Here is a 25,184-nt window from a genome sequence, read left to right on the forward strand (position 1 = left end):
ATTCATGCGGAGACACTGTTCATGCGGCGGCCAATTCCTCCTCCGGCCACCAAATTTCATCCACAGCATCATCTCAACATTTCCAATAACTTTCTCAACTGTGACAGAGTCAGAAAATACCTTGAAGTGGCCGAACAATTAAGCACTCCAAAGTGTAGTGAAATTTTCCAATTATGTTTTCTTCCTCCATGCTTCGATCTGGGTTATGAAACTTGGCGAGCATGAAGAGTGGCTCAAGGCGCTTCTAATGGACCTGAGTTTATGACCGGAGGTGGCCGGAAATCGGCGTTGACCAATTCGCTACGGTAAAAATGTTGGCTTCGATCTCCACATTTCCGCCCAAATCGCCGTAAACAACTCCCACATGCGTGTTAAGGAGGAGGAGACGAATCTATCAATGCTCACAACTCGCCATTTGGTGGCGTAGAGGTGGTGGAAGAGAGAATTGCAGAAGAGAGAAAGAGAGAGTTGCAGAAGAGAGACAGAGAGAGCACGGGGGAAGGAGAGAGAAAAGAAAGAAAAGTTACCCGGCCACAGTAACTTTTCAAATTTATACCAATCTACCATAAACAGTAACTTTCATATTTCGCTTATAACTTTGCATACGAACTCCGATTTTTACGTACCACATATGCACGCGCACGGTTTAACGTCCTCTACAACTTTCATGAAGAACATTTTCTCAAATTTTGACGCGAATAAAAAGCCAACTTTTAGGGCCCCCTAAAATATCGAAACGGAGCCAGAAAGTAAATGTAAATGTCGTTTACCCATCGAACGACTAGTAAACTGGTAAATTTAGGTTCGGGACGTTACATTCATGGTCGGTGAGTCGGTCACTCGGTGGATAGCCGCCTCATAGGCTAATCCGCTAATAGGCTATGATGAATTGATGATTCATAAATGTATTTTTAGTTAGAATTACCGACTGATGTAGTGATATCTTTGTTGATCATGGTCTGATGGTCGGTGGATAGGTGAGGCTATGAATCTATGATGATTCATGATTGTATAAATTATTGGCTAAAAAAAAAAAATTATTGTGCCCTTCTAATTAGCCTAGACAGGAATTGGATCCTAGTTCTGCCACTGGTTGGATGGGGAACTCTACTGCACCCATGTCGTTGAACTGGTTTTATACTGTAATAGAAGCTAGCCTCCAAATGCTGCAGCCTTGGTGAGGCTTCTTAACAAAGTTTAACGTCGTGATTTTTCGGGTATGTTCGGTAGCATGAACTGCAAGAATTGGCAATGGAAGAATTGGCAATGGAAGAATTGCCTCATTGACTAGGCTGGAGCATACAATGGTTGATAAAGGTACCCAACTATCATTCTTCAGGTGGTGGCCTCGTACGACAAGTAGATAATGCACGTATTCTTTGTTACACGGGAATCTATCAATGACATCAATGTGTTAGGCCCAAACCGGGAAACTTGGGTTTCGACTATGCCTTTAGGCCCAAAATGGGCTACCGTCCTTTTAGTTTGGTTGTCTGTTTACTTTAATTTATTTTATCTTTTTCTATTACTATCTTTTGCATGTGAAAATTAATTTTTCAGCGGTACATGTTCTTAGAAGAAAAGATTAAAAAAAAAATTAGCAAATTACCATTAGGTACAATTTCAGCACATATATTACCATTAGCAGACCTTTTTTTTTCATATCCCTTGCGGTACTATTGTTGATCCATGCGCAGGCCTTAAGCCAATGCGGCCTTTTCCTTCCACTTTTGAATTGGTTTCTATTAACGTGTAAATTACCAAACTGACCTTTGCAGAGTTAGTGTGATTTAATATTACTGACCTTGAATATCATTCTGAAGGATACTTCATTCTTATCTTTGTTCTTTTCTTTGATTGTATTCTTTCTCTCTAGAGTTCAATTTGTTGGCTAATAAGGCATTCTACATCTACATATACTGAATAGTTGAACGTGTCAATAAGCTCAGTTTTCTTTGCTCATAAATCAATCTCTTCCTACCTATTACATGAAATAGAGAATTGATCAGTAACTAAGTGTTTCCAGCTTAAGCTGAGAGAACTGATAGATATAAGTAGAAAAATAGGATATACAAGCTCAAAATTTGATCATGATCAGCAGCGTTCAACTTAAAGTCATATAACTTTAAACACTCATCTAATAGAGCTGAACATATAATACCCAAAATTTCTTCAGCTTTCCTAATCTTCTTTCCGATTGTTGTTCTGTAGGAGTCTAAGATAGCCCAAAATGCATGCGAATTGCATTTATATTGTATGTAATTGGGTCTCTACGCTCTTGTCCTCTTCTCTAATTGCAGCAGCCTTTCTCTTTTGTCTTTCGTTTGAGTACTTGTCGCCCCTTCCACAAGTGCTTTCCTCTTCCTCTTTGCCATTGCGATTAATTTATATATATGATAAGCTAAAATATGAGTATTGACCCTCAGTAGAATGTCTTTTTGAAAAAATACTGACCCTCAGTAGCTTACTCATTAAATACTGACCCTCAGTACCTTATTCAGTATCCATGTATCTAATCCTATCTATGCTGTGATAGAAACATGAAGAAAAACAAAAAGAAACACAGCATTCTCAAGCATAACAATCACAAACTAGTCACACATGTTGCACCAAACATAGAGGACTAAAAAGGAACACAAGCCTACTACTCAAAAATCAAATCTTTAGTATAGATGTTCAAATTTCAATCAAGATGAGCTCTTTTTCTTAGAATACAAACAGAACAGAGTAATAGTCAAGCAAAGCTGCACACATATTTCACCCAAAGCAAGCAAAGCTAAGAAGGCTTGAACACAAAGCAAAGGAATGTATCAAAAACTATAGCTATTGACCCTTAATAAGTATATTGACCCTCAGTAACTTATAAATTTCTTAGAATGTTTATAAAATGGCATCAAATTTAAAGTTACTGACCCTCAATAAGCTACTTACCCTCCTCAATACACAATCATGAGGTACAAAGATAAGAAATATAAAGAAATCATATCATGCATTGATAGGACCAAAAAAGTGTGACGATATTATTGAATATGTGCCCCATTTTAGCCTTGTTTCTCCCTTAAGTTTCGTGTTTTGAGTCATCGAGTCATTTTAAGAGTCTTGTAGAGTGTTTGGAGTGAAATAGGCAGAAAACGAAAAATTCATGAAGAATCCTAGCTGGATCAGGATTCCTCACCGTCATGCAAATCTGTGGGCCTTAAGATAGAATTTATGGGAGTATTTTTCTGAAATTAAATTGTTTTAATTCTTTTTATTTTCTCTAAAAGAATTTAATTTTCTGCCCTTTATTAAATCAGGTTGACCAAGCAATGAAGAAGGGAAATAAAGCAGAAAAGACGTTTCAGTTGAGGAATAAAAGAGAAAGATGTTTCAGCTGGAAAATAAATAAGAGAAAGACGTTTCAGCTTGGAAATTAAAAGAATTGCCCCATTATGAGAGGATTTAAGGCCATAAAGGAGACGTTTCAGCTGGAAAAGCCAACCAATGCTCCCCTATAAATAGGCAACATCCAGAACATAATTTGCATCACTTCCCAGCCAAGATCACTTCCCAGCAAAATAAAACCATTCCAAGACTACCCAATTCACTCCTCAAACCTCCATCTCCTACAAGACCGTGACCACCATCCATCCATCAATCTACAAAGCTCTTAGGCGCTGAGTCAAGGACGCTCCACCACCATAGCAGAGACAAGTTCATCACCTTGTTGCTAAGCCGCTGAGGAAAGCTTCAAAGTGTAACTATGACTCTACTTATAATTTTTGTTTCGGTTTTGTTTGTTTCAATTTGCGAGTTGTGTAATTGGAGACATGGAATTTTCAGAATATTTTTATTAATATTTTTGAGATTTTCAGTTTATTATTGAGTTAATTTCAAGAATTCTTTTATGATGCATGTTACAATCTTGTGCCCTTTTATGTGTTTAGGTAATTTTCAGAGTTAGGTTCATAAGTTTACATGCTAGAATAACGGTGAGAGTTCTTGTGTGTTTTCTTAATTTGCCAAGAGTAATTGTTATTTGTTAAGACGCTGAGTTAAACAAGTAGCAATTAGTTCTAAAAAGTGGTAAAAACTATGTTCAATGGTTAAACGATTCTGGAAATTACGTGTTAAATTCTATGTTTAATGGTTAATTTGCACGTGTGAGTTGATTCGAGGGTTAGATAATACTACTAGTTAAGAGAATTACGCTGAGTGTTTTCGAAAATTAGTAGTATTAGGCTTGGTAAGGACTTTTCTGATCCATGCCTACATTAGAATGAATCAGATAAATAAATTGATCCGCTGAGGCTTTTCATTTGAGCTCTTATCTAGGCATTTAAGATGGGCACATTTTTGTAGCATGTTGAAATGAATTTTCTGTTTTTACACTTAGTAATTTATGAGTGGTATTGGTCAAGGTTAGGGAAGTCGATCATTGTAGATAATTTTATTTGTTTTGTTTTTATTTTAAGTAGATTAGGAACCAAATTTCAAAACCCCCAATTTTATTCTTTTATTTGTTAATTGACCTTTTTGTGTAGGTGTACCCTACAATCCTCGGACTGAACGATCCCTGCTTATCCTATACTGACAACTACATTTTGCAGGGTTAAATTGTGAGGCTATTTCAGCCGCATCAATTTTTGGCGCCGTTGCCGGGGATTGTTAAAATCCCTTGGACTTAAAGTGTCATCGATTTTGTTGTATATAGAATGCATGCTAATTTTTGTACTACACTTGTGGAATGGTGACAAATTACGATTTCGGTTAGGCCAAGGTTTAATTGTGATTTAGTTTAAGTTTTATGAGTGTTACAAAATTAAGCATGTCTTTTATCATTGTTGTACAATTTGTAGAAGTTGTTTCTTTAACCATATTGTAAATTGAATGTGTTTCACTTAGATTTTTATACTTAGGTTATGAATTTAGCTAAATTCTTAATTGTTGTAAGTGTGTAAAATCGTATGAGTAGACAAGGGCCCTTTTGTTAATATTGGCCTAAACCTTTCATTAGTACCTTGCTCAGGTCTCTTGAGGTTGAGGGCGGCCTTTATTAGCACTTGGAGAACTGTCTAACACATAAGTTAATTTCCCAGCTGAGTAAGGGGCGCAAACGGATGATGTCTTAGGTTAAGACCCTGGGTGATGGGTTCAATTGGATCTCAGAGATACTATAGAATGAGCCTAAACCACTATGTGGGAGTAGCCGATAGGGGCCTAAACCTCAATGAGGGAGTAGCCTCCGTAGTATCACTAAAATGAGTCCTCCCTCTCACTTACCTCTTAATCTGGCCATTCTGCCTTCTGAAACAAAGGAAAGAGACTTATGTCTGGGCGACTATCCCTATATCGTATCTCACCAATAGTAGTGGTTTCTATTGGGCTCGACTTACAACTTGGAATCAATTAAGATATTAACTATGTTTATAATAAAAATAAAAATAAAATGACGTGTGACCTGCTTAAGGTATATTGGATTAAACATGACTTTGTCGAGGGTAGCTGTTCTATAGTCCCATTGCACAAACGAGGTCCTCTGTTCCAGTACCTAAGTATGTAAATATAAAAGTAACTTAGAAAGCAGGAAAGACATAATGTTTGTATTTCGAACCTTGTATATGTTACTAACACTTGATTTGGTCTTAAAGGTCCATGAATGTCCACTGTCTCTGATAAGACTAAGGAGCTCTTTGAAAAATTGGAACGTGCTAGGCAAAGGGCAGAGCTCACTTTTTCAGACCGCCTTCCGCTAGAAAGGAGGGATTCTCAGGACTCTAGCTATTCAGGTTATAACTCCTCAACTAGATCAACCGAGGAGATCAACAAACCTGACCATTCTGAAGAAGGAGAAGAACAAGTCTTTGAAGAGGAAGAAGAGGAGGTCACTGAAGAGGACGTTGCAGACATAGAAGAGGAAGAAGAGGAAGAGCACGCCCGTGTTGAGCAAGTACAGGCACCAATGGCTGAGACTATTAGGCAACTGTCTAATCCGACAGGTGGGGGTGCTGCGCCCTTATGCATTGCCTATCCAGAACCAGGAGAGGGGCTTAATGATGATTTTGAGTTAAAGAGTGGGTTTCTGCATCACCTACCCAAGTTTCATGGGATGAGTAGTGAAGACACCAACAAGCATCTCAAGGAGTTCGAGTTTGTCTGTGGGAGTATGTGCCCTAAAGGAGCTGATATCAATATCTTGAAGATGAAGGGATTCCCCTTTACTTTGGAGGACAAGGCCAAGACTTGGCTATTTGAGCTGCCTGCTGGGACTATCAACACTTGGGATAGGATGAAGGGCGAGTTCCTTACGAAGTACTTTCCTGCCTCAAAGGTCACTGTTTTGAGGAAGCAGATTAGTGGAATCACGCAAGGACATGAGGAGAATTTCTGCAATTATTGGGATAGATTTAAGAGCCTTGTAGCATCATGCCCTAACCATGGGATGAGTGAGGGGTCCCTCCTTACCTATTTTTATGAAGGACTCACCGCTAATGAGCGTGGTCTGTTAGATGCTGCTGCTGGAGGATCCTTTATGGATAAGACACCTGCTGATGCCAAGGTGCTACTTACTAATCGTGCACTAAACTATCAACAATATGAGGGGGTACTTGCCTCTCAACGGAGGGTACATGAGGTGTCCACTAACTCTGCTCTTGAAGACAAGGTCAACAAGATGTCTACTTTGCTGTCTCAAGTCTTAAACGTTAATGGAAGAGGAGCAATGGCTCAAGTGTGTGGGATGTGCTCGACTCAAGTGCAGCCCACAGATAAATGTCCCCAACTTGCCTCTCCAGAAGAATGGGAATCTGTTAACGCCCTAGGGTATCAAGGAGGTCAAGGAGGCCCGAGGTACAACCCTTACTCAAATACTTACAATCCGGGGCTCAGAGACCACCCCAACTTTCGTTGGGCCAACAATGATAACACCTTGCGACCACCTTAAGGCCCAGGTCAGAATTCTCAGCGCCCGCCAGGTTTGTTTTTGAGGCCTCAGGTACCTCAAGCTTTTGGTATTCCTAATTCTATCCCTCCACCTCCTGTTTCTAATACTTTGAATGCTCCTAATTATGATGAATTGTTGAAGTCCCTTGTTGCGGGGCAACAACAACTTAACACGGCTACTCAAGCTTTGGTTGTAGGACATGCAACCCATTCAAAGGATATTGCAGAACTCAAGAATCAAATGGGCCAAGTGGTGGATTTCATGGGCCGGATTGCTGAAACAGGGAAACTTCCAAGCAACACAGTGCCTAACCCAAGGAATGAGCAAGCCCAAGCCATCATCACTAGGAGTGGGCGCGTACTAGTTGACCCTCCTAGAGCCCAGAAGAAGGCCCAAGCGGCCCATAATGAAGAAGAAGACGTTGTGGAGGTGTCTAAGAAGGATGTTGAGAAGGACCCAGCTACATCAAGGGTCGAAGTTGACTTGCCCCAAGCTGATGCACCCAAAGGTACAATTCCTAACTCTAGTGGTTTAGTTAAGACTAACCCAGTTGTTTCTATACCTTTCCCAAGCAGGTTTGCCAAGACGAAGAAAGATAAATCTGATCAAGAGATCTTGGAAATCTTTAAGAAGGTTCAAGTGAACATGCCCTTGATTGAGTGCATCAAACAGGTGCCTAAATACGCCAAGTTCTTGAAGGAGCTATGCACCACAAGGAGGCAGACAAGAGAGAAGGAGGTGGTGAAAATGAGCGAGACGGTATCAGCCGTTATCCAGAGGAAGCTACCCCCAAAGTTGAAGGACCCAGGGAGTTTTTCTGTTCCCTGTATCATTGGTGACACCAGGTTTGAAAATGTGATGTTAGACTTAGGGGCATCCATAAATGTTATGCCTTATAATTTGTATGTGTCCCTAGGTCTAGGCCCTCTTAAGAGAGATAATGTTGTCATTCAACTTGCTGATAGGTCTAACAAATACCCTCAAGGGTATGTTGAGGATGTTCTTGTGCAGGTCAACCATCTGATATTCCCTGCGGATTTCTACGTATTGGACATGGAGGAATCGCCCCTAAATACCACACCATTACTTTTAGGGCGTCCCTTTATGAGGACTGCAAGAACTAAAATCGACGTGTACAAAGGGACTCTCACCATGGAGTTTGATGGTGATGTTATACGCTTCAACATTCTTGAAGCCATGAGGTACCCTGTTTCTGATTTGAAACCTTGCTTTGCTATTGATGTAGTTGGCTCTGACCCTAGAGGAGGGGGTCGGGTATGATGCAAATGGGGAACCTATCCCCAAGGTTAAGTGGGATGTTGAGGAGCCTAGAGTGATCAAGACTGTGGCCTCACTGGAGGCTCAACCTATAAAGAGGTCAATTTCCTATTTGTCAATTCCGGTTTCTACTAATAAAATGCTACCCTCTATTGTTCAGGCACCCAAGTTGGAATTGAAGGTACTCCCTGAGCATTTGAAATACGCGTACCTAGGAGAAAAGGAGACCCTCCCAGTGATCATATCATCAACGCTGGAGGTAGAGCAAGAAAGAAAGTTGGTGGACGTGTTGAAGAAGCATAAGACTGCCATTGGTTGGACTCTGGCAGATATCAAGGGGATCAGCCCAACCACGTGTGTCCACCGGATCCTATTAGAAGATGGCGCCAAGCCCACAAGAGAAGCCCAAAGACGTCTACATCCTCCCATGATGAAGGTGGTTCAAGACGAGGTGATCAAGTTGCTAGATTGTGGGGTGATCTACCCCATTTCTGATAGTAAGTGGGTCTCTCCAGTGCAAGTGGTGCCCAAGAAGTCTGGGGTGACAGTGGTGAAGAACGAGGAGAATGAGCTAGTGCCCCAGAGATTAGTCACTGGTCACAGGGTATGTATCGACTACCGGAAGCTGAATGCCACAACAAGGATCATATGCCCTTGCCTTTTATTGACCAGATGTTGGAGCGCTTAGCGGGCCATTCCTACTATTGCTTCTTGGACGGATATAGTGGGTACAACCAGATCTGCATAGCCCACGAGGATCAGGAGAAGACGACCTTCACATGCCCCTTTGGGACCTTTGCTTATAGGCGCATGCCCTTCGGCTTATGCAACGCACCAGCCTTGAGATATCTGATGATCAAGAAGGAGGCCAAGCCCAGATTGATTCGATGGATCTTGTTGCTTCAGGAGTTTGACCTAGAGATCAAGGACAAGAAGGGCAGCGAGAATGTGGTGGCGGACCATTTGAGTAGGATAGTACATGAGGAAGACATCCAGCCCCTACAGGAAACTTTCCCAGATGAGCAGCTCTTTGGGATAGAGGTTAGTGTGCCCTGGTATGCGGACATAGTTAACTATTTAGTCACTAGGACATTTCCTGACACACTTTCCAAAGCTAGTAAGGATAAATTGAAGAAAATGGCTAGGCACTTTATTGGGATGAGCCCTATTTATGGAAACATTGTAGTGACCAAGTCATTAGGAGATGTGTCCCAGAGTCTGAGCATAGGTCAATTCTGTCATTTTGCCATAGTGAGGCTTGTGGAGGCCATTTTGGGCCTCGTAGAACAGCCTTGAAGGTCTTAGATTGTGGATTTTATTGGCCCACTATCTTCAAGGATGCAAACTTGTTTTGTATTTCTTGTGATAGGTGCCAACGGACTGGTAATCTTGGCCCAAAAGATCAAATTCCCATGAACCCAATAATAAATGTAGAAATTTTTGATGTTTAGGGCATTGACTTTATGGGCCCATTTCCCTCGTCTAATGGTTGTTTATATATACTATTGGCTGTGGACTATGTATCAAAGTGGGTGGAAGCAACAGCCACCAGGACTAACGATTCAAAAGTGGTTGCAGGTTTCTTGAAAACTAACATATTTTCCAGGTTTGGAGTGCCACGTGTGCTAATCAGTGATGGAGGTTCTCACTTTTGCAACTGTACAATAGAGGCTTTGCTGAAGAAGTATGGGGTAACCCATAAGGTGTCAACGCCCTACCACCCTCAGACCAGTGGCCAAGCAGAGGTATCCAACAGGGAGATCAAGAGGATACTCGAGAAGACAGTGGGCCCGACAAGGAAGGATTGGAGCCAGAGATTGGATGTTGCGTTGTGGGCCTACAGAACGGCCTACAAGACACCTATTGGGATGTCTCCCTTTAGGTTGGCCTACAAGACACCTATTGGGATGTCTCCCTTTAGGTTGGCCTACGGAAAGGCATGCCACCTTCCAGTGGAGCTAGAGCACAAGGCCTGGTGGGCTGTCCAGAAGTTCAACATGGATTATGATGAAGCGGGCGTACATAGGAAGCTACAGCTAAATGAGCTTGAGGAGATAAGGAATGAGGCCTACGATGCTTCATGGATCTACAAGGAGAAGACAAAGGCCTACCATGACAAAATGATTCGCGGAAAAAGCTTCCAAGTGGGCCAGAAAGTTCTGTTATTCCATTCCAGACTTAAGCTATTCCCGGGTAAACTTTGTTCTCGTTGGGTTGGCCCGTTTATAGTTACAAATGTGTTTGCTCATGGTGCTGTAGAGATCAAGAGTGAGAAGACGGGGAAGGAGTTCAAGGTAAATGGGCATCGTCTCAAGCCCTACTACGAATCCTTGGTGGAGCACACATTGGAAGAGATACCCCTCCAGGAGGCACCCCTTGACGTGTGAACAAGGAGAAGAGTCCAGGCTGAAGGACTATAAATATTAAGCGCTGCATGGGAGGCAACCCATTTCAATCGAAGCTGTGGAGGAGCCATCAACGAGAGTTTGAAATTTCTATCCCTTCACTTGCTTAGTTGAATTGTACTTGTGTCTGTTTGTTTGTTTGTTTATTTTACCCTTTCCTTATTTTCGTAGCCCCCCATATTTAGGGTCTATATACTATATTTTTTGCCTACATTGAGGACAATGTAGATTCTAAGTGTGGGGTGGGTTTTTGAGAGTCTTTTTGAGTGTTTGAGGACAATGTAGATTCTAAGTGTGGGGTGGGTTTTTAAGAGTCTTTTTGAGTGTTTGAGTCTTAGGATGCCCCTAACGTCTAGGATGAACATGTCTCTGAATTCATGGCTGAAGGTTTTCACAATCGAAATAGGACTTAATTGAATTATGTGGTTAATCGACGTTGTGATCCTTGTATGAAGATTTGAGATAGGATTGTAACTTGGTTCATTAAGCATGCTAGGATTAAGTCTAATTCATTTGACCCTAAGTGAGCTGTTGAGCTAAAATACTTTCTTTTTGAGTGCTTAATTGATAATTCTAGAATTTCATGGCTGTATTTGTAAAACCTCATCATTCTTTGAAAATCCAATGATCATGTGCCATAGATTTTAATGGACTAGAGAGTACTAGAACTCGGCTGTTGTGACTGTCAAAACTTGTATGCCATAATATGCACTGATCCTGGATAGGATAGAAGGCATTAGGGTAACCACCATAGCCAAACAAGCATGTGTCCCCAATTGTGCCCGTCGTGGGACTCCTTAGAATCAACCCCTTTGAGCCTACGTTGAAAACCTTTGTTTCATCACCCTCACTACCCTACCATGAGCTTAGTACAGGATATCTCTACCCTTGTCTTAGGGACTTAGTAGAGCATGACATAGTATGTAGGGGTGACGATGAAAGACAAGTGTGGGGTGGGGAAAATCCAAGAAAAAAGAAGAGAAAGAAAAAAAAATTTTGCCGTAAAAAAAAAAAAAAAAAAAAATAAAGAAAGAAAAGCGGCATAATAGAAGAAAAATAGAAGAAAGAAAATTCTTGGGAAATTGTTGAAGTGTGGTTTTGGACTTTCAAATTTGTAGAAGGCTCAAAGTTGAAAATTATGCCTTTGTCCATTCCCATGTTGGTTAGAGTGAAGGTTTAGCCCAAAACAATGATATTTGGCGTACAAAAATGATGACATAAGGTGGTCCATATATGCTCTGCTAGGTCCTTAGGATTTTTATATCCTTAATCTTCATTTCGAAAACCCTAGCTTAGCCCCATTACAACCTGTTTTAAGTGCTTACTTGATCCTTGAGATGGGCAGTCTTTGGTTAGTGGAGTCAGTTACGCAGTCGAGCTTATGGTTTAGGTCCATTTGTGCACTTAGTCATTTCATGAGGTCTTTAATAATTCTTCACAAAATGCGTTTATTGATGAAATATGCAAGCTGTTTGTTGCCTTACAATTTATTCTCTTGCATATACTTGAGAGTGAAGCTTTTAAGCATAGCCATTTCTGAGAGAAAAATCGAGAGTATGCCCTGTGAGTTTGGATTGGACTTGTTCGAAACATGCTATCATTCACTGTATAACTTAAGTTCTCCATATCTTGCTTAGTCATATGAATGTCACAGGTTTATTAACCATGGAATTATCTATGCAATTTTGATTAAGTGTTTAACGTGAAAGCCATGAGTTTGGAGTCTCTGAGACAACAGTTAGGGGAAGTAGAGTCATTTACTTGTTTTTTGTTGAGTCTTTGTTTTGTTTTGTATTTTTGTTTTGCTAAGGAACTAGCAAAAGCTAAGTGTGGGGTAGTTGATAGGACCAAAAAAGTGTGACGATATTATTGAATATGTGCCCCATTTTAGCCTTGTTTCTCCCTTAAGTTTCGTGTTTTGAGTCATCGAGTCATTTTAAGAGTCTTGTAGAGTGTTTGGAGTGAAATAGGCAGAAAACGAAAAATTCATGAAGAATCCTAGCTGGATCAGGATTCCTCACCGTCATGCAAATCTGTGGGCCTTAAGATAGAATTTATGGGAGTATTTTTCTGAAATTAAATTGTTTTAATTCTTTTTATTTTCTCTAAAAGAATTTAATTTTCTGCCCTTTATTAAATCAGGTTGACCAAGCAATGAAGAAGGGAAATAAAGCAGAAAAGACGTTTCAGTTGAGGAATAAAAGAGAAAGATGTTTCAGCTGGAAAATAAATAAGAGAAAGACGTTTCAGCTTGGAAATTAAAAGAATTGCCCCATTATGAGAGGATTTAAGGCCATAAAGGAGACGTTTCAGCTGGAAAAGCCAACCAATGCTCCCCTATAAATAGGCAACATCCAGAACATAATTTGCATCACTTCCCAGCCAAGATCACTTCCCAGCAAAATAAAACCATTCCAAGACTACCCAATTCACTCCTCAAACCTCCATCTCCTACAAGACCGTGACCACCATCCATCCATCAATCTACAAAGCTCTTAGGCGCTGAGTCAAGGACGCTCCACCACCATAGCAGAGACAAGTTCATCACCTTGTTGCTAAGCCGCTGAGGAAAGCTTCAAAGTGTAACTATGACTCTACTTATAATTTTTGTTTCGGTTTTGTTTGTTTCAATTTGCGAGTTGTGTAATTGGAGACATGGAATTTTCAGAATATTTTTATTAATATTTTTGAGATTTTCAGTTTATTATTGAGTTAATTTCGAGAATTCTTTTATGATGCATGTTACAATCTTGTGCCCTTTTATGTGTTTAGGTAATTTTCAGAGTTAGGTTCATAAGTTTACATGCTAGAATAACGGTGAGAGTTCTTGTGTGTTTTCTTAATTTGCCAAGAGTAATTGTTATTTGTTAAGACGCTGAGTTAAACAAGTAGCAATTAGTTCTAAAAAGTGGTAAAAACTATGTTCAATGGTTAAACGATTCTGGAAATTACGTGTTAAATTTTATGTTTAATGGTTAATTTGCACGTGTGAGTTGATTCGAGGGTTAGATAATACTACTAGTTAAGAGAATTACGCTGAGTGTTTTCGAAAATTAGTAGTATTAGGCTTGGTAAGGACTTTTCTGATCCATGCCTACATTAGAATGAATCAGATAAATGAACTGATCCGCTGAGGCTTTTCATTTGAGCTCTTATCTAGGCATTTAAGATGGGCACATTTTTGTAGCATGTTGAAATGGATTTTCTGTTTTTACACTTAGTAATTTATGAGTGGTATTGGTCAAGGTTAGGGAAGTCGATCATTGTAGATAATTTTATTTGTTTTGTTTTTATTTTAAGTAGATTAGGAACCAAATTTCAAAACCCTCAATTTTATTCTTTTATTTGTTAATTGACCTTTTTGTGTAGGTGTACCCTACAATCCCCGGACTGAACGATCCCTGCTTATCCTATACTGACAACTACATTTTGCAGGGTTAAATTGTGAGGCTATTTCAGCCGCATCATGCATCCCACATTGTCAAAGCAATGAAACATACATATGCTAGAAATCAGCAGCTTTAATGAAATTCTGAAGCTATTGAAATACATTCAAAAAATTGATAAGATGACTATATCTAGGGCTGGGCACGGGCCGGGCTGACTTAATATTTCTCTGGGCCCGGAACCGGCCTGTTTTTTACGGTTCGGGCCTAAAGCCCGTTTTGGCACATTCAGGGACCGGCCTGTTTACTTTCGGGCCGGGTTTCCGGGCTTTAGGGCCCAAAAACCAGCTTTTTTCTTTACTCTCTGCCCACATATACTTGATCCACATTCCATTAATTTCATGATTTCAACAAGTTGAAGTTCAACACACTATTCATATCCAACATTCAACCTGCACATTCAAATATCCAAATATGTAGAGTTCATTATCCAAATTCAAATACAAGAAGGCCAGAATATTAATTGAAATCAAATACAAAGTCCCAATTCATTGAATTCAACACACAGTCCCAATTCAAATACAAAGCACTCACAGTCCCAATTCAAATACAATGTCCCAATTCAAATACAGACTTACAAAGTCCCAATTCAAATACAAAGCTGCAATTCAAGTACAAAGTCCAAATTCATATACAAAGTTGCAGTTGAAATAGAAATTCCAAATTGGAAGAAGCAATTCAGTAGTTTTTCTTTTCTCCAGTCTTCTAAGCATTCAGCTTGCTTTCAGCAAAGTCTTCCATCAATTGGCAATCACGATACCTACACCAACTAATATACAAAAAGTCAAAAACTATCAACCAGTGACTCAGAGTGAAGACAGATCAAAACTGGGGCATCCCAGAACTAGAGCAGAAGTTTAAAATAAAGTGAAGACAAATCAAACTTGACATCAGTTTATGATAATATCGCAGAGAACATAATAATCAGTTTATAAGAATATTGATTTGATTATCCAGTATCCTTATTGATAGGCTGATAGCATGAACACCTTATTGTAAATCAAAACCAATACACAGCAGCTCACCTGACTTCTCAGCCAGCTTCGATTTTTTTGCCTTACAAGCAGCAGCCTTTTTTGCTGATTGTTCACTGGATTTCTCCTTCGCATAATCTGCCATTTCATTAAAACACATTAAATTAACATTGATTCACATCAAAAAGTGAAAAACAATAGCATAGAAGAGTGATTAAACATGTAAAGAGGAAGCATACCCTCTTCACACAACTCATAGAACTCCATCTCCTCGATTGTTGGGAAAAACTCAATACTTTGAACGTTCTCTGATTTGATCCAATTCTGTCGGTGATGGTACAATAGCATTCCCGTCAGTAGCCATGCTACAATCAAAACAGGAAGAATATATGAACAACTTCAAGCAAAGAAAACCACAAATATCATCACAGCTACACCAACTATAGAGACTATCAACGCCCAAACACTTTCTTATGGAGTTAACTAAAGTTGAATCAACATTCATCACAGAAACTTCAATCATTTCAAATCGAATCACATAAACAAAGAGCAACTAAAGAAGGGACAAAAGGAGTACCTGCCTACTTGGTGCTTGGTGAGCTTTTCGCGACTGGCCCTGGACCCTGGTCTTATTCTTCGACACTTCCTTGAGTTCCTTCAACACAGCTCCAGAGTAAGATCACCGAGAGAGAGAGAGAGAGAGAGACCTTGAATCCTTGATATGGAGTAGACTACGGCGGATGAGACTCAAAGGAAGTGAAGACCGAGTGAAATCATGAATGAGTGAGGAAAGAAGAGGAAGAATGGAGATCGAGTTCTGGACTTCTGGTGGTTTATGGAGATCGAGTGAAATCGTGATTCAAGGGGGAGTGAGTGAGTGACTAAGTGAGGAAAGAAGAGGAAATGAGGAAGAAAGGAGATCCGAGATCGAGTTCTGGACTTCTGCTGGTTTCAAGGAGATTGAGTGAAAATGTGAAAGGAAGAAAGGAGGCGGAGTGAACAAGGACTGAAGACTAGATCGAATGGAGATTAGGTTTGGCCGTTTGGGACTTTGGGTCTTTGGAGCTGAAGACGAAAATATAGTGTGTCGATCCTAGAATAACAATTTTGAGCCTTGCATTATAACCACTCATATACAAACACATGTATCCTTTATATGTATACGGGCTTTCCGGGCTTTTGCATTTCTAAAACTCAAGGCCCGGGCCCGGACCGTTCTTTGACTTTCAAGGCCCGGCCCGGCCAGTTTATAGGAAAATAAAAATTGGGCCCGGACAGTACGGGTCGGGCTTTGACAGGCCGGTTCGGGTTTTCGGGCTTAAACGCCCAGCCCTAACTATATCTGGCTGAGCTAGCTAAATTCATAAACAGAGGCATGCCTTTGCATCAATGCAGAATTCAAATAGGAAACCCAACTTGCCTTACAGAAAATTACTACTAAGATTGCATAAAACACAGTGAATGCAGCATGCAATCAGTTACATTACATCATTCCACTCAAGCATATACCACTCACTGTTTCAAACTAATTCTATAGAGAATTGGGCTTTGTGATTGGCGCTACTGATCCTCAATAGGCTATATTTGTTCCCAAATAGACTACTGACCCTTAATAGGATTAGTAAGCTGGCTTTTTCCATAGATGTACTGAAGTTTATAAATTCTTCCACAACTCAACATACATATATAGCCTATAAGAATGCAAACAACCTAGTCACAAACAAAAGAGCATAACCAAATATTATCCAAAACTAGAAGTTGTCTATACATCAAAATGAAAATCAATAGCAACAAGAATGAAATAAAAAAGTAGAATAAAGGTTGATAATTCTTCAAGAAAGATGATATGCTTGTCAAAATATCATTGTTACAGAGCGTTATCAAAAGATTAAAAAAAAGGAGAAAAATTACTCTCAGTAGGATACTGACCCTCAATAGGATTAGTTCCATATATGTACCTCTAAGACAAAAAAACACTAGGTGCTTCAATTTTCACCTGATAAATAGATGATAAACTCAATCCAAGACTATAAATTTGATAACAAAGCACAAGAATTAGTATACAAACTAAAATAATCAACCGACATTTGAAACCCTAACTTTTTGTGGATAGCATGAGCAAAATAGATAAAGAGATTTGCAAAATTCAACAAAAATAACACAAAAATCAGAGGCTATAACTACTGACCCTCAGTAACTAGAAATTTCTTAGGTTACTGACCTTTAAGGCATTAATCTAAGCTACTTACCCTCAATAGGCAACTGACCTCCAAGCCCTAACCTCTCCCCACCTAGCATCCCAGCCCAGCCTCGCCGCGCCTAGCTTCGCTACACCGAGCTTCGCCACCTCCCCTCGTCGCGCCACGCCTAACTTTGCTGCCCAGCCTCTCTACAACTAGCTTCGCTGTCTAGCCGCCTTCAAGCCCTAGCCTCTCCACACCTAGCATCCCAGCCTAGTCTCGCCGCTCCTAGCTTCGCTACACCGAGCTTCTACGCCTCGCCTCACCACGCCTAACTTTTCCTCCCAGCCTCCCCGCACCTAGCTTTGTCGCCCAACCTCCTAGCTTCATTGTTGACCCTCACCGCCGAGTTTTGAGAGGCCTAGTTTCGCCTTCTTTCTTCCCCAGAATGGAAGAAAGGTTTTGATTTTGGGAGAAATGGATTGGATGGGTTAAGTTTTGGGAGAAAACATAAATGAAGATCGTGGCAATTGTCGTAATTAACTAGAAGTTGCTGTGCCCTTTTATTTTTGTGTAGACGGTGTAATCACCGCATGGGTTACAAATTTTGAATCTTGGTTGTGGTAATAAACTATAGCCCATTGTAGTTATTGGTAAAAAGCTCAAAAAAAATTTCCTCTTGTGCAGGAATCACTCGCGATGAATTGTTTAAGCTATTTTGTCCAGGTTCAGTTGGGGGAACCTCTGTGCAGAAACAAGACGAGATGCACTATAATGAATAGCAACACCAAGGAAGTCAAGATTCATTATTGCACAAAGAAAAAGCAAATAGCTCATAGAACTCTTGATAAGTATCAAAATAATTTGGTATTTTGCAATCTATGTTTTATCAACGACATGTGTATCCATGTTAATAAATAGCATAGAAATTGATTGGCTTGCATATTGGAAGTTCCTGACAAACACCTGGACGACACAGGAAAAAAAAAAAAATGAGTGCCCTCAAGATCACCAAAAAGCACCACAAACACTTGAACAATCCTTTCCCTTCGGCACCTCTCTCTCTCCCACTCATCCAAGGAAAGCTTGTCTTTAATTCTCAAACGGTGCCTTCACCCCAACGTTTTGATATTGGAAAGGATTTTGAGCTGTCTTGGAACACCAGCAATGGCGGGTCTTTGTCAATTTCTCACCGATCGCAGCCCAGGAGAGCCATATGGTCCACCGTTCCTGGTCAAGCCTTTGTCTCTGCAGCAGTGGCTCAAACACGAGTGGAAGAAAGCAGGGGTTCTTTTGTGGTCGAAGACATTTGTGTTGATCTGGTTTGCCATCACCAAACCATTCAAGACATAAGGGTGATCAGTCATGATTCTCCATCTGGGTTTTCAGGGCTGGACCTGGAACCAGATTCTCCAGGTACCCAATTCCCTATTGTCCTTGTAACTGGCTGGGTTTTCAATACGGAGAGGAGGAAGAAGCGTTTTCTGAAATCTGGGAGTCCCAAATTTGAGGGGAAGGGATCTTCTGCTTGTGCAAAGTATTGGGTTTTGTTTGAACAGAAATGCAGTCATCAAATTGGGTTCAAAGTGAAGCTTGGGCAACCCAACTTTGAATTTCCCACCAAAGCAGCTACTTACAAGGGTTTTAGAACTAGGCTGCTGGGTCGGTTTCAGAAACCCAGGCTGCGGTGGTCTTGGTCCTTTACGAGGCCCAGAGGGTTTGTCTTGCTTCCCTCTGAGGCTCAACAATTCAAAGAATTCAACAGGGTGTGCCTGACATATTCAAGTGAAGAAAAGGAGAGGTTTTATGGATTTGGGGAGCAATTCTCTTATATGGATTTTAAGGGCAAAAGGGTGCCCATTTTTGTTCAGGAACAGGGTATTGGGAGAGGAGATCAGCCTATTACCTTTGCAGCTAACTTAGTCAGTTACAGGTAACCATCTACTTCTATTTAACAATGAGATATTCGCAAATGAGTTTTGATTTCTTCCCGCATTGCAGGGCTGGCGGCGATTGGAGTACAACCTATGCTCCTTCCCCATTCTATATGACTTCAAAGATGAAATCTCTTTACCTTGAAGGATATGATTATTGCGTATTTGATCTAACACAACATGACAAAGTTCAGATAAAGGTACTTTTGAATAACTATTGCATCTTGCACTCAGTCACCATGCCATTTATATTTTTTTATTTGGATTCTTCAGAATTTTATTTAGACTGAATAATGTAGGAACTGCAAGGTTGGGATTGAGTTTGGGTCCAACACCTAACAAAGGGAGATCTATGTGTTTTTGTCTCATATTAGCGAGAATTAAGTTTAATATTAGCATTTACATAGAATTGCCAGATAAGCAAGTACAGGACGTTCTAAAATAGATAAGGAGCTAGCAAGAGCTCAGATAAAGCGATGCTTGGAATAGAGATAGGTGGGTACATAGCCTTTTTCCATTCATATCCTCTCTCATAGAGATTATCAGTATATCATAACTATACCAATGCTATGCTGGTACAAATGGTTGTGTTTTTTCCTTGGAGGACCCAATAGACGGAAATTGAATGATCTGAAGTTGGGGAGGAGCGTTGGTGCTTATACTCTTGGCTCAAAGGTGATCAAGACAAGATAAAAGTAGGTGAATATTTAAGGCTGGGACTGATTTTATTTTAGTTTTTATTTTTTTTAATCTTAGCAGTTTATGCAGAACCCCCTTTAACTTCCTTTGTTCAATCGTTATTTTGTAATTGTGAATTTAGGATGCCTAATTTCCCTCCTAATGTTTGGGTGTTAGATTGGACTAGTACACATGGGAAGCTAAATACATAGTTGTGATTTTCTTTGAAGGATACAACCTTTTGGTTGTTTCTCCCCTTAGCCGTGTATAACTTGCAAGAAGTAAGTGAGAGGGTCAATCATTTGTGATTGGTTTAGCTCTTTGGAAAAGGGTGTTTAGGGAATGTAATGTGAGCTAGGACATAATAGCAAATTGTGTGACCTAATTGTATGAAGGATACTGTAAAGACCTGTATTTAAATTAGGCAATACAGTATTTTTTTTTTTTAATTAAAAGGACACTCCAATCAGATTAGATTGTACACATCTCATAGCTCGCCATTCTTTTCTTATAATTTGAACCTAGCCCAAACGTCTGATCTCTTTCTGTGAAGTTTGATGACATCATACCCTGCTTCTCCTTATACTATCATCTTCCTCTTAGACAGTGACACCAGCTTGTCAAATTGACTACCCTTGAGCAAATTTTATCAGCATCTATATTCGTTTCTTCTCTTTTTTCATTGCAAAATGGACTGCTCTCGCTTGCAGTTACCAACTTTTCCATACTTGTCCAAATTGTTCTTTCATCTTCTTATTATCTTCATGATTGTAGATGGTTTTGTTATTCTGTTCCTCTCTGTTTTTCTCTTGGTTCTGTTTGAGTAAAACTCTTGGTCGAATTTTATTACTACAAAGGTTCATGAGTTTTCAATGGGTGAGTTTCTTGAATGTTTTAGGGTCTTGGATTGCTAGTTCATATTGTTCGCTTGATCAATCTGAATCTATTTTTGTGCTGTACTTGGAAAATTCAGAGTTGAAACCTATTTAGAGGCGTGCAGGAAAAGATACAGATATGATTAGTTTTGAATTTCATTGTCATTCTTTTGACTTGTTTAAATCGGTCTTTCCATGTTTGTTTGAAATCTGGATCATATCATAGATATAGTAATGCGTAAGTGGTTTTGCTTGATGAAACAAGGATTTATGGAAGTTTGACGAGTCATATTATAGACTTTATAAGTGTGTGTGTGTGTGTGTGTGTGTGTGTGTGTATATTATCGCTTGAGAGAACACGAGTTGATAAATGAAAGAGAACACTAATAAATGTTAAGTAGATTGCATGCATATTCATGAGAACTAGAGAGTGAACATAACATACATGCGAACATATGCATTTATAAATATTGTTCGACAACTTCTTTTGTGTGTTACTTCTTTTAGTTTATTAATTGACCATGGTCAGAATTTTTTTTTTCCTACCGAGTGTAGGTTGTCTAGCAGGTCTTGAACGATAACTTAAAAGCACCAGAAGACCAGAACTAGATGTAATAAGAGTATTGTACTCTGTACCACTAGGATTAGATTCATGTCTTGTGGGACAGTCTGGTTCTGAACAACTTTTGAATCTTCTCTGTTTTAGGAATAGCTCATCTTTTACTGTTTTCTTAGATTGCAATGAAGCAGTTTGTTAATCCAGTCTTCTGTTCGGTGTTTCTTTTTTCTATGGATCTTTTTATTTATTTACCATTTGCTGGTGTATCTAAGAGCTTTGTGGATGTCTTATCTTTTCATGTAATCAATAAAGTTCAGTTTCTTATATAAAATAAAAGAGCCATATTTTTACTGGCTCAGCTCATACAGTATCTCAAACGTGCAGTTTTCCATTTTTGTGTATACTGGAGCTTGCAGATACATGGGAATTCAGTAGAGGGACGGATATTGCATGGAAACTCACCGACTGAGCTCATTGAATGTTTCACTGAAACCATTGGGAGACCTCCTAAACTTCCAGACTGGATTATTTCTGGAGCTGTTGTTGGCATGCAGGGTGGCACAAAATCTGTACGTCGTATTTGGAATGAGCTTAAGAGTTACAATGCTCCAGTTTCAGCATTCTGGTTGCAGGTATGTACGTCCCGTGCGCCAAAACAATCTACATTACATATGAACCGTTTTACATGTTTTTTGGTTTTTTATTTGATCAAATCCAACAATATTTGCAATTCTTCATCTTCGCATAAGCTATTGAGCAATTTAAAACTGTAAGAAACTTAATTTCTAATTATTTCCACCAAATTTTGTCAAGTAAAATGTATGACTGGAAGTATGGTTTTTAACCCTCATACTTCTTTCACAGGATTGGGTGGGCCACAGAGAGACATTGGTTGGATCACAACTCTGGTGGAATTGGGAAGTAGATTCAACAAGGTATATGGGATGGCAACAACTAATTAAAGATCTTAGTGCTCAGCATATTAAAGTGATGACATACTGCAACCCATGTCTAGCTCCGGTATATATCCTCTTCTTCAATAACTAATTTCTGTATAAACTTTTTTAGTACAACTCCCACAATCACTCATTGTCACTAATCACTTTAAGATTCAAAAGGCGAACGGGCATGTGTGATCATCACGCTTTTCTTTTCTTAACCAAGTGAAATGAATGACAATGTCTCTCATGGATCCAAAATCTGTGCTGATACTTATTTCAGTGTCATGAAAAGCCAAACAGAAAGAGAAACCTCTTTGAGGAAGCAAAGAAGTTGGACATATTAGTGAAAGACAAGCAAGGAGAACCTTACATGGTTCCAAATACTGCTTTTGATGTAGGAATGTTGGACTTGACACATCCAGATACTGGAAATTGGTTCAAGCAGATTCTTCAGGAAATGGTTGATGATGGAGTCAGAGGATGGATGGCTGATTTTGGTGAAGGCCTGCCTGTGGATGCCACCCTCTATTCAGGTTCGGAACCTCAACTTGATTCTTTAAAGGGTCCTCTCATGACCTTGGTCTTGAGTTCTGTTATGCCATGTGACAAAGTGTGAATTGGAATCTCATAGATTGAATTATTATTTCTTTTTACTTTAGTAGTGAACAAATATCCTGACGTACAAGGCAAGAAGACTAGGGTGTAGAAGATTTTCTATTAAAGAAAAAGGCAAGCATTGACATTTTGGATGCTCTCTTAAGCTTGAAATGTTATGTAATGGTTTTCCCTAGTCACTTCTTAACTATGCTTTCTCTCACAGCCTCATAACAACAGTTCTAATAATGTTCAAACTGGCAAGTTCACCTTTATGCCAACAAAAAACAGAAATTACTTCATCACTTGATATACCCTTCATTTGAAGTGTTCCATTTGTTTTGTAGTTTTGGTTATTGAATTGAATTCAATGTTTCATTAAGTCACTTAGCAGTTAGAACTATAAAATTATTTGTTCAGATTGACATTGCAGGCGAGTCTAAGTGTCTTATTTTGTATGTAAATGTTTCATTCAGTCTTTTGATAAGGATTTTAATTCATTGTTTCAGGCGAAGATCCTATTTCAGCCCACAACAAGTACCCAGAGCTATGGGCCCAAATAAATAGAGAGTTTGTGGAAGAATGGAAAGCTAACCGTGTGGGAAAGGAGAAAGAAGATCCACAAGAGGCGTTGGTCTTTTTCATGAGGGCTGGTTTCAGAGATAGCCCCAAATGGGGAATGCTATTTTGGGAAGGAGATCAGATGGTAAGTTGGCAGATTCATGACGGAATAAAGAGTGCTGTTGTTGGTCTACTCAGCAGTGGAATTTCAGGGTATGCTTTCAATCACAGTGATATTGGAGGGTACTGTGCTGTAAATTTACCTTTCATCAAGTATCGAAGAAGTGAAGAATTGCTTTTGCGATGGATGGAGCTAAATGCTTTCACCACTGTTTTCCGGACACATGAAGTAAGTTCAACATCTGCAATCTGAAATACATAGGCATCATCATCGTCATTGTCATCATCATCAATAATTATCAGTGGTAAAAATAAGTGGGAAAAGAAGTAGAATCTTGGAAGTCCTGAACAAAACCTTTTACTGAACATGTATATTTCATGATTGATATTGATTGAAGATAAAAACCACAACATGACCTAGATGCTTTAATCAAGAGAGAAGTACGTAGATCAGTTAATTTCAGAGCTGCAAAATCATCACCACATACTCTCAAGATAAAAACAAATATGCAATGCCAATAGAGAATAAAGGTTATGTCATTTTCATTTGATGTTTTCATACTCATTACCGCAAAAACATGTATGATCTTATCATCTGCTGATCTAACTATCTCTCTTCTGCAAATAGGGAAACAAACCATCTTGCAACAGTCAATTCTACTCAAATGAGAGAACTCTAGCTCATTTTGCACGATTTGCTAAAGTCTATATAGCTTGGAAGTTCTATAGGATCCAGCTTGTCGAGGTAATTCCTGAACATCTTGTATACAATTTTATTACGGCCTTTGAGATTTCCGTAGAAAATATGACAAACTTCTTCCCTACATTATAGGAAGCGACTCATAGAGGCCTGCCTGTATGCCGCCACTTATTTCTGCATTACCCTAATGATGAACATGTTCATAATTTGAGTTACCAGCAGTTCTTGATTGGTACTGAGATTCTGGTGGTGCCTGTCCTCGACAAAGGTATGAACAATGTGAAGGCTTATTTTCCAACTGGTAATGACTGTTGGCAACATGTATGGACTGGAAAGCAGTTTACTGAAGAGGGTTTTGAAACCATAGTAGAAGCTCAAATTGGTTACCCTGCTGTATTTGTTAAGACTGGTTCCGTTGTTGGAGAGACGTTTTTGAAAAACCTCAGAGATTTGAAAATTCTTTAAGGCAAAAATCTGGCCATTCAAATTATAAATAGTTTTTAGCCTATATATATATTTATTTATTTATATAGGGCGCTTCTAGTAAAGGATCCATTTTTTTGGGCATGTTTTAAGGGATTGCTTATGAGATCAACTTTTCGATCACATCTTCACATCCTCACATCTCAACTGTTCAATTTTTAGGACTTCCACTGTTAGATGGGTAATGAAGATTTTAAGACAGATTTAAATTAGAGAACATGTGCATATCCTGATTGGTAGATTCTAGTGTTGCTTGTCCTTGAGACCTTAACAAAGATATTAAAGATATTAATTATGTGAAGGCTTATTTTCCAGTAGGTAATAGTTGTTGGCAACATATATGGACCGGAAAGCAATTTACAAAAGAGGGTTTTGAAACCAAAGTAGAATCTCAAATTAGCTGCCTGTTGTATACGTTAAGACTTAGACATACGTTTTTGAAAACTGTTTAAGGCAAAAACCAAGCCATTCAAATTAGGATTAATTTCAGTTTACCCCCCTGAGGTTTGGGGGTGTCATCATTTCACCCCCTCT

The 25,184-nt window shown here is 39.4% G+C and overlaps 1 protein-coding gene across 1 annotated transcript; it reads left to right on the top strand.

Moving 5' to 3' along the window:
- Positions 1-18,054: 18,054 nt before the first annotated feature.
- Positions 18,055-24,757, top strand: LOC112190433 (sulfoquinovosidase). Its single transcript, XM_024329864.2, has 8 exons — positions 18,055-19,138; positions 19,207-19,339; positions 21,668-21,883; positions 22,116-22,271; positions 22,473-22,725; positions 23,296-23,696; positions 24,096-24,212; positions 24,300-24,757. Exons 1-8 carry the CDS (start codon positions 18,198-18,200, stop codon positions 24,630-24,632), a joined length of 2,550 nt encoding a protein of 849 aa, XP_024185632.1. The 5' UTR covers positions 18,055-18,197; the 3' UTR covers positions 24,633-24,757.
- Positions 24,758-25,184: the final 427 nt, after the last annotated feature.

The sequence above is a fragment of the Rosa chinensis genome, chromosome 2, assembly GCF_002994745.2.
Source record: "Rosa chinensis cultivar Old Blush chromosome 2, RchiOBHm-V2, whole genome shotgun sequence".
In the NCBI taxonomy this organism is placed as follows: domain Eukaryota; kingdom Viridiplantae; phylum Streptophyta; class Magnoliopsida; order Rosales; family Rosaceae; genus Rosa; species Rosa chinensis.

Bases quoted from the DNA above. Each gene is read 5' to 3' on its own strand.
- LOC112190433 (XM_024329864.2), top strand. From the start codon at position 18,198: ATGAGTGCCCTCAAGATCACCAAAAAGCACCACAAACACTTGAACAAT. The intron at 19,139-19,206 runs GTAACCATCTAC...CCCGCATTGCAG, and splicing joins GCTAACTTAGTCAGTTACAG to GGCTGGCGGCGATTGGAGTA. The intron at 24,213-24,299 runs GTAATTCCTGAA...CCTACATTATAG, and splicing joins ATAGGATCCAGCTTGTCGAG to GAAGCGACTCATAGAGGCCT.